The sequence below is a fragment of the Podarcis melisellensis genome, assembly GCF_964234715.1.
Source record: "Podarcis melisellensis genome assembly, chromosome: 10".
In the NCBI taxonomy this organism is placed as follows: domain Eukaryota; kingdom Metazoa; phylum Chordata; class Lepidosauria; order Squamata; family Lacertidae; genus Podarcis; species Podarcis melisellensis.
In genome coordinates, this window is record NC_138542.1 from 73,993,316 (window position 1) to 74,006,733 (window position 13,418).

Here is a 13,418-nt window from a genome sequence, read left to right on the forward strand (position 1 = left end):
CAGTTACTGATGAGGACTAGCATCTTGGGGGTCATCGACAATGCTTTTGGTAGAAGACTGATAGCTTTTGCTGCTAACTCAGTGACTGCACAGGAATTTAACGTTTTAGTCAAGAATGGGAAATATTTTAGTCCAGAGCGGGAGACGTCGTTGGACCCCAGCTCCAGCCAGGCTGGCCAGTGGTCAAAATGATGGGAGCTGCAGTTCCACAACTTCTGGAGGGGCTCCCCTCCCCCAGGTTCACCACCCCTGGTTTAAGTTCATAAATTCGGCAAGAGCTCCCCAAAGCCCCCTGGATCCACTCCTTTTTAGCTTGTGGGCTACACTCTGTTCTTCACAGTTTCTGCAATCCTTCGCTTATGCTAATCTCTTTATCATATCTTGCCATTGCGACCACCTCAGATCAATTGTTGGTCTCTTCTGCCTTATTTAGCTCCTTCTCTTACCCCCTCCCCGTTGTCTCTCTGAATGGTTTCCTGCTTCTGAGGCACTTGCTATTTGTTTTCAGATTTGTGCTCCTCCTTTCTTCCCCATAAAGTGTTTGCGCTCTTTCTTCTGCTCACTGGGGCAAGACATTCCCTTTTCAAAGGCAGCCTCGCCTCCCTCCCTCGCCTCTCGTCCTCCTGGACCCCTTTCTTCTCCGCGACGCACCTTTTAGCCAGAGCCTCTTTCTTTGCGTTAACTGAGACCTTCAAAGGATGCTAAACGCCTTTTGAGAGGCGCATTTCCTTTGCAGGCAGCCATGGAACAATTCTAGCCTTCAGAAATATTTTCAACCACTTCATACGGCGCAGGAATCAGGGCTCCTCCAGTCGACCTCATTATTCAGCATCCGTCCCGATTCCTTTGCACAAGGCTTTTCGGAGGGTAGATCACAGCCAGCCTTTATCAAACATTTATTCCGATTTGCTTGCAGGGAGGTTACATGGCAACGAGCAACCATCCTGATTTGCTTACAGGGTTTTTAAACAGCATCCCATTCATCATTTGATCATCTCCCATCTTTCAATGTCCCTTCCCTAATCACAAAAGGTCCATTTGTTGTTGTTTAAGTGGGTTTGTTGCACTTGGTCAACAGAGCTCTGCAATCCAGTTGTGTTGCAGAAATCTAAATTTCTGGAATGCCCTTCATTCCCTCCTTGCAAATCCTGAGAGCCTGAATGTGACCTTAGGCTGAAAGTAATATCTTTGATGCGGGTGGTGCTGTGGTCTAAACCACTGAGCCTTGGGCTTGCCGATCAGATGGTCGGCGGTTCGATTCCCCGCGACGGAGTGAGCTCCCGTTGCTCTGTCCCAGCTCCTGCCAACCTAGCACTTCAAAAGCACATCAAAGTGCAAGTAGATAAATAGGTACCGCTCTGGTGGGAAGGTAAACGGCGTTTCTGTGCACTGCTCTGGTTCGCCAGAAGTGGTTTAGTCATGCTGGCCACATGACCTGGAAGCTGTATGCCGGCTCCCTCGGCCAATAAAGCGAAATGAGCACCACAGCCCCAGAGTCGGTCACGACTGGACTTAATGGTCAGGGGTCCCTTTACCTTTTTAAGGTGCTACTGGACAATTTTTTTAATTTATTTCGACAACGTAGGCGATGCTTCTATTTTTAAAATAGTAAAAGCACTTGTCAAGGTGGAGAGCAGGGGTCAGGGGTCCCTTTACCTTTACCTAATATCTTTGAATTTCCCCTAAATCCCACCCTTGCAAAATAAGTTTGCTACATGGCTACCTTCCAGCCACCATGGAGGCAGATTTTAGCAATTAAGTTAAATACTTTCCTTGAAGTAGCTACGGTTTCATTTTTGGATTCTTTAAAACCGTGATGGAAGCCGTCGGGTAGGTGTCTAAATGGTTCTGACAGCCAGTGTTCCTTGGACAGACTCCAGAACATCTGCGTTTGTCAACATGCTTTAACACTTGTGGACATGTAATGAAGCTGAATGCTGGAAGGTTCAGGACAGATTTTTTAAAAAGTCCTTCATGCAGTGCATAGTTTATTTTATTTTATTTTAGCTTTTCAGGTTCATAAAGGTAAAGGTAAAGGTACCCCTGCCCGTACGGGCCAGTCTTGCCAGACTCTGGGGTTGTGCGCCCATCTCACTTAAGAGGCCAGGGGCCAGCGCTGTCCGGAGACACTTCCGGGTCACGTGGCCAGCGTGACATCGATGCTCTGGCGAGCCAGAGCTGCACACGGAAACGCCGTTTACCTTCCCGCTGGTAAGCGGTCCCTATTTATCTACTTGCACCCGGAGGTGCTTTCGAACTGCTAGGTTGGCAGGCGCTGGGACCGAGCAGCAGGAGCGCACCCCGCAGCAGGGATTCGAACCGCCGACCTTTCGATCAGCAAGTCCTAGGCGCTGAGGCTTTAACCCACAGCGCCACCTGTGTCCCCTTTTCAGGTTCATACATTTCACTAATTTTACAATCATTTTAACACTTCAAAACTTGACTTCCTTCACCCTCTTTCTGCAGTTCCTTAAATTTATTTTTGATATCTTCTGCATATCCAAATTAACTTAATTTGCTCATTTATTCATCTGCTTAATTATATACTCTTATAAAACTGCAGGTTATCACAATAACCATGCCAATGTTCTTATCTGTTTGCAATTTATCTGTAAATATTCAACAAACCATTTCCCTTCTTTTAGAAAATGTTTGTTATCTTGATTTCTTGTTCTTCCGGTAAGTTTTGCCATTTCTGCATATTCCCTAAGTTTTTGTATCCATTCTTCCTTTACTGGGACTTCTGCTTCTTTCCATTTTGGGGCGAGTAGCATTCTTGCCACTGTAGCAGCACACATGAATAAGTTTCTATACAGTTTAGGTAGTTCTGTCCCTATAATTCCGAAAAGAAAAGCTTTGGGTTGTTGTTTTTTACAAACATTACTTTAAACATCCTTTTAATTTCATTATATATCATTTCCCAGTAAACTACCTTACTATAGTCCATAGTTAAACTTTGGAACTCCCTTCCACAAGAGGCAGGGATGGTCATGAACTTGGACGGCTTTCAAAGAGGATTGGGCAAATTATATGTGTGTGTGTGTGTGTGTGTGTGTGTGTGTGTGTGTGTGGTTTTACAATTTAATATTCAACACAATCATCATAATCACAATCATCATAAACACAATATGTTTATACTGTATATTTTTGAAAAAACCAACCCAAACACATAAAAGATGAATGATAAAATTCTTGCTAAATAGTAATAATGATAATAATACAGTTGTACCTTGGAAGTTGAACGGAATCTGTTCCAGAAGTCCATTTGACTTCCAAAACATTTGGAAACCAAAGCATAACTTCCGATTGGCTGCAAGAAGCTCCCACAGCCAATCGGAAGCCTTGTCAGACGTTCGGCTTCCAAAAGAATGTTCGGAAACCGGAACACTCACTTCTGGCTTTCTATCGTTCAGGAGCTGATTTGTTCAGGAGCCAAGGCATTCGAGATCCAAGGTACAACACTAACAACAGCTGCCTTTTCCATTTAAGTAGGAAACATTGAAATAATAAATGTAAAAGACCTTCTCTTTTGTGTAGGCCTTGACTGTGGTTAGGAAGCTGCCTGGCAGCTGAGCAAACTGTGGCCAGGGAACATTTTGCAGTCTCCAGGAATCTCTCGCTGGCACCCGTCTTTTCTCCTCCCCACATTTGGACGTGCAAATCCCAGCTTCCTCCCCTCTGACCGAGGGTCTCTCTTCATTTCAGCGGAGACTCCGATCGAGGAGTTCACCCCGACGCCCGCATTCCCGGCTCTCCAATACCTGGAGTCCGTGGACGTGGAAGGTGTGGCCTGGCGAGCAGGACTTCGCACAGGAGACTTCCTGATTGAGGTGAGTCCCAGAAGAGCGTGGCCGGCAAAGGAGGAGGGTCGAATCTGCAAACCGTGGGAACTGGGGTTCTCCTCTGCGCTAGATAAAGGCGCTCTTTATCTATTGCGTTTATCTGTTACATTTCTGTTAACGGGAAAATCCGAGGGCTCCCTTGGACAAAAACAAAGACACCAACCAGGATAACTTGGAGCAAATCAGCAGCCTGTAGGCTTGGCCTTTATTGATCTGTTGCAACAGGGTGCTCCCCTCACTTGCAGGAGAGAGGAAAGACACAGAAAAAATGGTGTGCAAGGTCTTATAAAGACTTTTGAAATTCCCATCCTGTAGATCAAGACCACCCCCAGAAACATCACACCTACATCACAGAAAAGGCGGTCTAAAACAGAAATTTGAATATTGTTTTTCTCCTGTTGTTGTTTATCCCCTGTCTGGCAGGTTACTTGATTGGATTGCCTGGGTAGCCTGGTCAGTCTTTTGTAGTGATAAATACTTAGTTCCTGGGCCAGGTCACAGGCTCACACCCTATTCAAACACAGACATACCCTTAAGACAGGATTTGTGAAGGAAAAGACAATGGGGAGGCTTTTCCATTTGACCTTGCAGAGAAAACATTTGCTCAGTTTAGGAATTAAAATGGTTCCAGGTTGGCCTTCCTGTGCTGATCTATGTATGTGCTTGGTTGGTACACTTATGAACATTACCATATATCTAAGACCATAAAATTCCTATCACAATTTCTATGCCACCTTTCCCCCCCCCAAGGAGCAAAGAGTGGAGTAAATGGTTCTCATCCTCATTTCATTCTCACGGCAGCCCTGTGAGGTAGGTTAGGCTGAGAGATGGGGACTGGCCCAAGGTCACCCAGGGCCTGAGTGGGGATTTGAACCCCAGTCTCGCAGGTCCTAGTCTGACACACTGACCACTACACCCCACTGGTTGTATCAAAAACATCAGCACAGGGTGCCTTCTTACATCTCACATACCAGTTGCTTGGGGATCAACTGCTCTCTCGCATTGCTCCTGCCTGATCCCTGCGGTCCACGTTCCCTCCAGGGTTGTTGTTTTTTTGCAGAAGTGCCTGGTTTTTATGTCAGTGTAAACCAAACTAAACTAAAACTTCCTGTAAATGTGTAAACATGCAGGTACCAAGAGGGACAATAATTGTCACTTGCCTTCTGCACTGGTCTTGACGCTGCAGTACAGGGAGCTAAAGGGGAGCAGGTGGTGCTGTGGTCTAAACCACTGAGCCTCTTGGGCTTTCCGATCGGAAGGTCGGCAGTTCGAATCCCCACGGCGGGGATGAGCTCCCGTTGCTCAGTCCCAGCTCCTGCCAGCCCAGCAGTTTGAAAGCACACCAGTGCAAGTAGATAAATAGCGTAGATTCTGGCGTATTAGGCAACTGGGCGAATAAGACGACCCCCAACTTTTGCTGTTCAATTTTAGAGTTTTAGAGTTATAGAGTTTGAGTGCCGCAAGGGGCAGAGCGCGCACCCCTCTGCTGCCTCTGCCATCGCAGCAGCAGCCCAAGGCGAGGCATTGGCAGGCGGGTGGGTGAGCGCCACACTCGGAAGGACTTTCTGCACCACCTTCTGTGGGGAGGGAGGAGGAGCGATGGCAGAAGGGGCGCCTCTGCTCACTGGCTCCCTCTCCTCCTTCCCAATGCGTATACCCGGCGTATAAGACGACCCCCGACTTTTGGGGTGATTTTTCATGGATGAAAAGCCATCTTGTACGCCGGAACATACGGTAGGTACGGTTGCGGCTGGAAGGTAAACGCCTTTTCCCTTTTATATATATATATATAATTTTTATTATTTTCCAATACCAAAAAAAAAATACAATTGTGCCAATTTTTCACAGATTTTCACAAATTTGTTACATTTTAGACTTCCTTCGGCTTCTCTGACAATCATCCATATTTACTTCTCAGTTTGCGCATTTCTCTGTTTATATTGCCATTAAACTTCCCTCCCACTCCTGTTTGTTTTTTAACAATATATCTCTGTTTTCACAGTGCTTCTTGAAACCCCACCAGTGTTGTTTGCACATCACATGATCTTTTCAGATATTCAACAAATTTCCCCCAGTCCTCGATGAACTTTTGGTCTTGAAGATATCTATTTTTTCCGGTTAATCTGTCCAACTCTGCATAGTCAGTCAGCTTCATTCTCCAATCTTCTATTGTCGGTATCTCCTCTTTTTTCCATTTCTGGGCCAGTAGAATTCTTGCTGCTGTGGCTGCATATTGGAAAGGTTTACAGTCTTTTCTTCTAATTTCATTCCCCATAATTCCTAAAAGAAAGGTCTCTGGTTTCTTTACAAATGTATATTTTAACATCTTTTTCATTTCATTATAGATCATCTCCCAGAAACCCTTCACTTTTTTACATTCCCACCACATATGGTAAAACGTACCTTCTTTTTCTTTACATTTCCAACATTTGTTGCACGTCTTATACATTTTTGACAGTTTTACCGGTGTGATGTACCATCTATAAAACATTTTCATGACATTTTCTTTAAGAACTGTACATGCAGTAAATCTTAAATTCTCTTTCCACAGTTTTTCCCAGTCCTCAAACTGAATATTATATCCGAAATCTCTGGCCCATTGTATCATTACCGATTTAACTTCCTCATCTTTGCTATTCCATTCCAACAATATTTTATACATTTTTGACAAGATTTTACAGTTATTATTTATTACCTCTGTCTGAAACTTTGAGTCTTTTTCAACATACCCCCTTTCTTTAAAATCTTTTTTAAACATTTCATTTACCTGGAAATAGTGCAACCAATCATATACATGTTCTTTAACTTGTTCATATGGTTTTAATTTCCATTTTCCTCCTTCTTTAATTATCATTTCGCCATATGTAATCCATTTACCCTTCATATTTACTTTCTTTACACTCATAACCTCTAACGGTGATAACCAGTGTGGAACTTTCGGTTCTAATAGGTTTTTATACCTCTCCCATATTTCAATCAGTGAACTCCGGAATATGTGGTTCCCAAAACCTTTATGAACTTTCTTCTTTTCAGCCCATAGATACGCGTGCCATCCAAATCTGTTATCAAAACCTTCTAAGTCTAGTAGTTCTTTATTTTCTAATTTTATCCACTCTCTCAACCAGCAAAGACATGCTGCTTCAGAATATAGTTTCAGATCTGGCAGGGCGAAGCCTCCTCTTTCCTTTGCATCATCTGTTAATAATTTAAATTTAATTCTCGGCTTCTTGCCCTGCCAGATATATCTTGAAAGCACTCTTTGCCACTCTCTAAAGATTGCTACCCCCTTTAATATGGGGATAGTTTGAAATAAAAATAACATTTTTACCTCCTTCCAAAAAGGTAAACGCCGTTTCCATGCACTCTGGCTTACACCACCGTGTCCCGTTGCACCAGAAGTGGTTTAGTCATGCTGGCCACATGACTTGGAAAGCTGTCTGTGGACAAACGCCAGCTCCCTTGGCCTGATGTGAAATGAGCGCCACAACCCCAGTCTCCTTGACTGGATTTAACCGTCCAGCTGTCCTTTACCTTTTTACCTTTTTACTGGAAGCCAAGCAAGGGTCTGGCTTCATGTTACATGCAAACCTGAAGTTGCCTTGCTCCAAACAAACTACCACCAGCAACCAAGGTGTGCTTTGCCGCTCATGCCTTGTTTGGTGGAGGCAATCTACTGGTCGATCCCTGGGAAAATTAGGTAGATCACATTCGAGCGCTGGCTCCTCCATCCGGCCCCACCCCCTTGCCCCGCCCTCTAGATCGCTAGAATGAAAGGTGGAAGCCTCGCTGACAGTTTCATTAACCATCTGTCGGTGAGTGGTTTTTCGTCCCCTAAGAAAAGCTCGACAACTTTGACCTGAACCCCCAGAAAATGGAGTAGATCACTGCCAGTTTTTTAATGTGTGAGTAGATCGCGGTCTCTTGGAAGTTGGCTATCCCTGGACTAAACGATCCTTAGGGACTCTTCCAACTCCATTGGTTCTTTGACAAACCATGGCTTAGCTCTTGATACTGCAGCACCACCAGTGGGGAATGAGTGACAGCTCCCACCATTTCTCTCTGGGCGCCAGCATGCCTTCTTCTTCATGGCAAGTCACAGTTTGGAAGACGCTTACGTGCGATCAGGCCACTGTGCTCTGCTGTTCTCTGTCCTTGAGGCCAAATTCCAGATTTCCTGAAGCATCAAGCTTGTTCAGTCATGCTGCCGCAACAGAGAACGCCCCTGTTTTGTAATTTAAGGAGTCGGGTGGGAAAAAGCTTCTGCTTACAAGACAAATGCACAGTTGTAAGGTTCTGCACTTAGGCAGGAAGGAACAGCTGCACAAATATGACATGGGAGACACTGGGCTTACTAGCTGTGCATGTGAAAATGATCTCAGGGTCTTAGTAGACCACAAGCTGAACATGAGTCCACAGTGTGATGCAGCAGCAAAAAAGGCTAATGCTCTTCTAGGCTGCATCAACAGAAGTCTAGTGTCCAGGAAAGTCATTGTACTGCTCTGTTCTGCTTTGGTCAGGAGTCCTGCGTCCAATTCTGGGCTCCACATTTTAGGAAGGATGTTGACAAGCCGGAAGGTGTGGAGAGGAGGGCAACCAAGACTATCAAGGGTCTGGAAATCAAGCCTTATGGGGAATGGTTGGGGGATTTGGGTATGTTTAACTGGAAAAGAGGAGATTTGAGAGCCACCTTTAGATATCTCCAGGGCTGTCACATGGAAGAGGGAGCCAGCTTTTTCTCTTGCTCTGAAGAGTGGGACACGAACCAATGGCTTTAAACAACAAGAAAGGCGATTCGGACTAAACACCAGGTAGAACTTTCTGACGGCAAGTGGAAGGGTGTTGGAGTCTCCTTCACTGGAGTTTTTTAAGTAGAGGCGGAATGACCTGTGGCTTCTTCACCTGTGACTCCTTCATTTCAAGGAATTGGGCCCCTTGACCCTTTGGATCCCTTCCAACCCTTCTATGAATCTACAGTTCTATGAAAAGCTTCCATAGGTGTCGCCATGCTTGTCTGTTGCAAGTGGACTCCCATCCATGAATCAATGCACTAGCATTAGGGTACTCCAGAATGTCCGGTTGTTTAGAAAGGCTCGCAGTTTTGGAACCTTGCTTCTCTGTCTATTGCAGATTTTAAAACTTTTTGCTGTTACATTTGTTCTTTTAGGATTTGGCAAGTGGTTGTTTTGAGTCCTTAATGCATGTGTTTGTTTTTTTAAGAACGCCATGTACAAATATTTAACAGCAGTAGGGGTAGCTGTGACAGTAAAGTGGTACCTTCATTCTCAAATGCCTCGGTACTCAAACGCCTTGGTTCCCAAACACCGAAAACCCGGAAGTAAGTGTTCTGGTTTTCGAATGTTTTTTGGAAGTCAAATGGACTTCTAGAACAGATTAAGTTTGGCACTTTTGTTTTTGCTCTCTTATTTATTTTATAGGATAGTACATTGATTATTGCTTTCATTTTGTGAATCAATATCCTTTTATTTTATGAATCAACGGTCTCGTTAAAGAGTAAAATCCATGTTAAATGGCTGTTTTAGGGGTTGTTTTTAAAAGTCTGGAACGGATTAATCCATTTTGCATTACTTTCTGTGGGAAAGCGTGCGTTGGTTTTGGAACGCTTTGGTTTTGAAACGGATTAAGTTTGAGAACCAAGATACCACTGTATTGTGAGATGTCGTCATCATAGCCATTGCAAACCCCTTTCCCAATTGAAGGAAAAGGTGAGCATATTTTCAGGCAGTTTAAAAAGCAGACCCTTCCCTCCACCCTCTTCTTGCACCAGCCTTTACCCTGGGTCCAGCTACACATTTTCTTGCCCCTATGGGGTGGTGAGAGGGGGCTTGCCAATGAGTTGTGGGGTCCTTTAGCACTGGGCAGAGGGAGGAAGCTTCAGCCTCTGGAATAAGGAAATGCATGATAGCAAGAAAGGAGCTGGTCTGCTAATGTTTATTTAAAATGCGTCCTTGCTGCCTTCTTCCTTTGCAACAGGGCCTCCCGAGGCAGCTGGCCATAAGAGGAGATGAACTTGCAATAGACACACGGTCTGCGCTTGCTTTTGTTTTAAGGGAGTTGGCAGTGGTGAAGACGAACGGCGTTTCATGGTGCCGTTTGTCACTAGCGATGCCACCAGCCGAATCCCAGAAGTGTGGCCGTATTTCATGCATTACTCAACAGCAGCCAGGGAGCGGCTGGCGAGAGGGAGAATCACGTTTCCCGGCTGGTGGGATGCGCAAAGGCAAAAGTCCAGGGGAGGCATGCCTGGATCTGGCGGAGTAGGAAACTTGTGCATTTCGGTGCATGAAGAAAAGGTCTTCCTCCAGCCCTGTCCTCCTGCAGTTAAGGTCTGTGGGTCATGCATGGAGAAGGGCTCAGGTTCAGTTGTGTGGCGAGTTCCCGCCCCGCCCCCAGGCAGAAATAACGACACATGACACAATTATTAAAGTTAATGGACTTTAAAAGGCCACAACTTCCTTGGTTACAGGTGATGAGCGGTATTGGCTTAGGCATTGGTCCTAACTGACCACCGTATTTTTCGCTCTATAAGACGCACCAGACCACAAGACGCACCTAGTTTTTGGAGGGGGAAAACAAGAAAAAAGATATTCTGAATTTCAGAAGCCAGAACAGCAAGAGGGATCACTGCGCAGTGAAAACAGCAATCCCTCTTGCTAACTGCCAATACCAAGAAAGCTACGAGGTAGGTGAAAACCAAGTGGCTGGTGCCAATTTGCCAAGTGGGAAAATTCCTACCAGGCCCCTCAACGGCGACCAACCGAGGTCCATAGCAAGGTCAAAGGAAGCAAACCTTCAAGGGCGGGAGGGTGGGAAAACCGGAGCAGCTGGCGAACGGACAAAGAGGGAGATCCCCGTCTGCGTTCTGCCTTAAATACACCCCCAGAGCATCCCAACTGGCCAGCCAGAGGGTGACGCAGCTGGGAGTCCCCCAATCGGGCAGGGGCTGGCCTCCCACCCCCTGGGTACGTGGAGGGGCCGTGAAGCCCGCAACCCCACCTCCTCCCTAAGGCAGAAGTGGCTTTCCCAGAAAGAACAGCAGGCACAACTGAGATGCCCCCAAGGGAAACCCTCTATGAGGACCCAAACAAAAGAGCTTTCTTCCCTCCTTTCTGCCTCCAACCACAGAAGCACAGCCATCTTGGCTAGTAGTCATTGGTAACCCTCATTATTATTATTTTGTACCTTTGCTCTGCACATAGCAGCTAGTGTCAAGGTAATGTGATTTCCCCCTATTACTTGGCCTTGGTCCAGTATACCTGAAGGAGCATCTCCCCCCCCCCATCGTTCAGCCCAGACACTGAGGTCCAGATCTAAGTGCCTTCTGGCGGTTCCCTCCCTGCAAGAAGTGAAGTTGCTGGGAACCAGGCAGAGGGCCTTCTCGGTGGTGGCTCCCTCCCTGTGGAACGCCCTCCCATCAGATGTCAAGGAAATAAACAACTACCTGACTTTTAGGAGACATCTGAAGGAAGCCCTGTTTAGGGAAGTTTTTAATGTTTGACGTTTTATTGTGTTTTTAATATTCTGTTGGGAGTTGCCCAGAGTGGCTGGGGAAACTCAGCCAGATGGTTGGGGTATGAATAATAAATTATTATTATTATTATTATTATTATTATTATTATTATTATTATTATTATTATTATTTGCTGGAGAGAGGAGAGTTTCTGTGTGCTGTGGCATGGCCTCTTCATCACCAGACACTTAGAACTTCCATCCAGGTTTGAGCACTGGGAAATCTCCCTTTGAGTTTTCCCTCTGGCTAGGCACAGTTAAGTTCCTCTCCTGCCGCATCTTCAGAGTTGGCCAATTCATAGAATCACAGTGTGATAGATTTGGAAGGGACCCTGAGGGTCATCTAGTCCAACCCCGCTTCAGTGCAGGAATCTCAACTTGATCACACATGACAGATGACATTCACAAAGGCAGCCTCCAAGGAATCCATCGGAGGGGCTGCATTCTCTGACAGCAACTTTATATTTCAGGGCGGCAGAGGGCAAAATCTGGAATTGTCTTCCTGCTGCTCCCCTTTTTGATAACAGGGCTCCTCATCGCTCCCAGAAAACAGCGACAGAGCTGTTAGCACAGCGCTACAAAAGCAAAGGGCTGTGAAGAAACGTCTTCACCATTGACTGAGAATGAAGATTAATTTTGCATTTCTTCAAGCGAAGGCCATTGCAGAGAAGAGCAGCCTCAGAGCTCAAGAATTTTGCTGTTTATCTGTGACATGTAATGTGGCTACTAGCACAGCAGGCGGTCCTTTTGAACCATCATCCCTAGAAAAAGAAGGAAGACTGGTTCTCTGGAATGACACTCTGGTGAGCCTGTTCAGACATGGCGCTGGCCACAACCCTGGGTTGGGCAAATGTGGAAGTGACTGAGCACTGGCTTTCCCTCTTCGGAGCATAGCCATTGTGGCAAGGAGCCACCCAGAGCCCTCTCCTCCTCCATGAATTTGCCCAGTCCTCTTTTAAAACAATCCAAGTTGCCAGCCATCCCTGCCTCCAGTGGCAGGGAGTTCCACAGTTTAACTATGAGCTTCATAAAGAAGTCCTTTCTTTTTATCTGTCCTGAATCTTCCAACATTCATCTCCAGCGGGCGTCTACCAATTCCAATGTTAAAATAAAAGGGTTGTTCAAGCTGCTTTTTCCATGCCAGGCATAATTTTCTAAACTTCTGTTGTGTCGCCTCTTAACTCACCTTTTCTCTAAACTAAAAAGTTGCCAAAGGGAGCGCCGTAACTTCAGCGTGTGCTTTGTGAAGAACTCCCTTTTGTTTCTCTTGAGTCTCCTGCCACATAATCTGGCTGAATAATTATAATATAATATAATATAATATAATATAATATAATATAATAATAATAATATATACCCTGCCCATCTAGCTGGGTTTCCCCAGCCACTCTGGGCGGTTTTCAGCAGAATGTTAAAATACAATGATTCATCAAATATTAAAAGTTTCCATAAAGACAGCCTTTAAATGTCTTCTAAAAGTCAGGTAGTTGTTTTTCTCTTTGACATCTGGTGGGAGGGAGTTCCACAGGGCAGATGCCACCACCAAAATGGCCCTCTGCCTGGTTCCCTGTAACGTCACTTCTCACAATGAGGGAACCGCCAGAAGGACCTCGGTGCTAGACCTCAGTGTCCGGGCAGAACGATGGGGGTGGAGACACTCCTTCAGGTATACTTGACCAAGGCCGTTTAGGGCTTTAAAGCTCAGCACCTACACTTTGAATTGTGCTCGGAAACATACTGGGAGCCAATGTAGGTCTTACAGGACTGGTGTCCTATGTTCTCGGCGGCCACTCCCAGTCACCAGTCTAGCTGCCGCATTCTGGATTAGTTGCAGTTTCCGGGTCACCTCCCAAGGGAGCCCCAAGTAGAGTGCATTGCAGTAGTCCAAGCAGGAGATAATCTTTAGGTTCAGTATTAGGAGGTGTGGGGACCAGGCTAGTATTTTTGTTGTGCCATATTCTGCAACATGTCCATGATGCAATTAATGGAGGAGGTTTGACTCTGAGGCCATGGTTCAAAGCAGCCATGTTTCTGAATCCCAGTTGGTAG

At 45.6% G+C, this 13,418-nt stretch overlaps 1 protein-coding gene across 10 annotated transcripts in view; it reads left to right on the forward strand.

Annotated features, from left to right (window-relative positions):
* The window catches only part of SHANK3 (SH3 and multiple ankyrin repeat domains 3), a 436,398-nt gene that overhangs the window by 360,233 nt on the left and 62,747 nt on the right, over positions 1–13,418 (forward strand). For all 10 annotated transcript variants that reach the window (XR_014172130.1, XR_014172131.1, XM_081926705.1 and 7 more), the window contains one exon: positions 3,706–3,830. Coding sequence is in view for 8 of the 10 variants with exons in the window: in XM_081926705.1 (XP_081782831.1) it covers positions 3,706–3,830 (125 nt within the window). In the remaining 2 variants the exon portion in view is untranslated. The remainder of the gene's footprint in view (positions 1–3,705; positions 3,831–13,418) is intronic.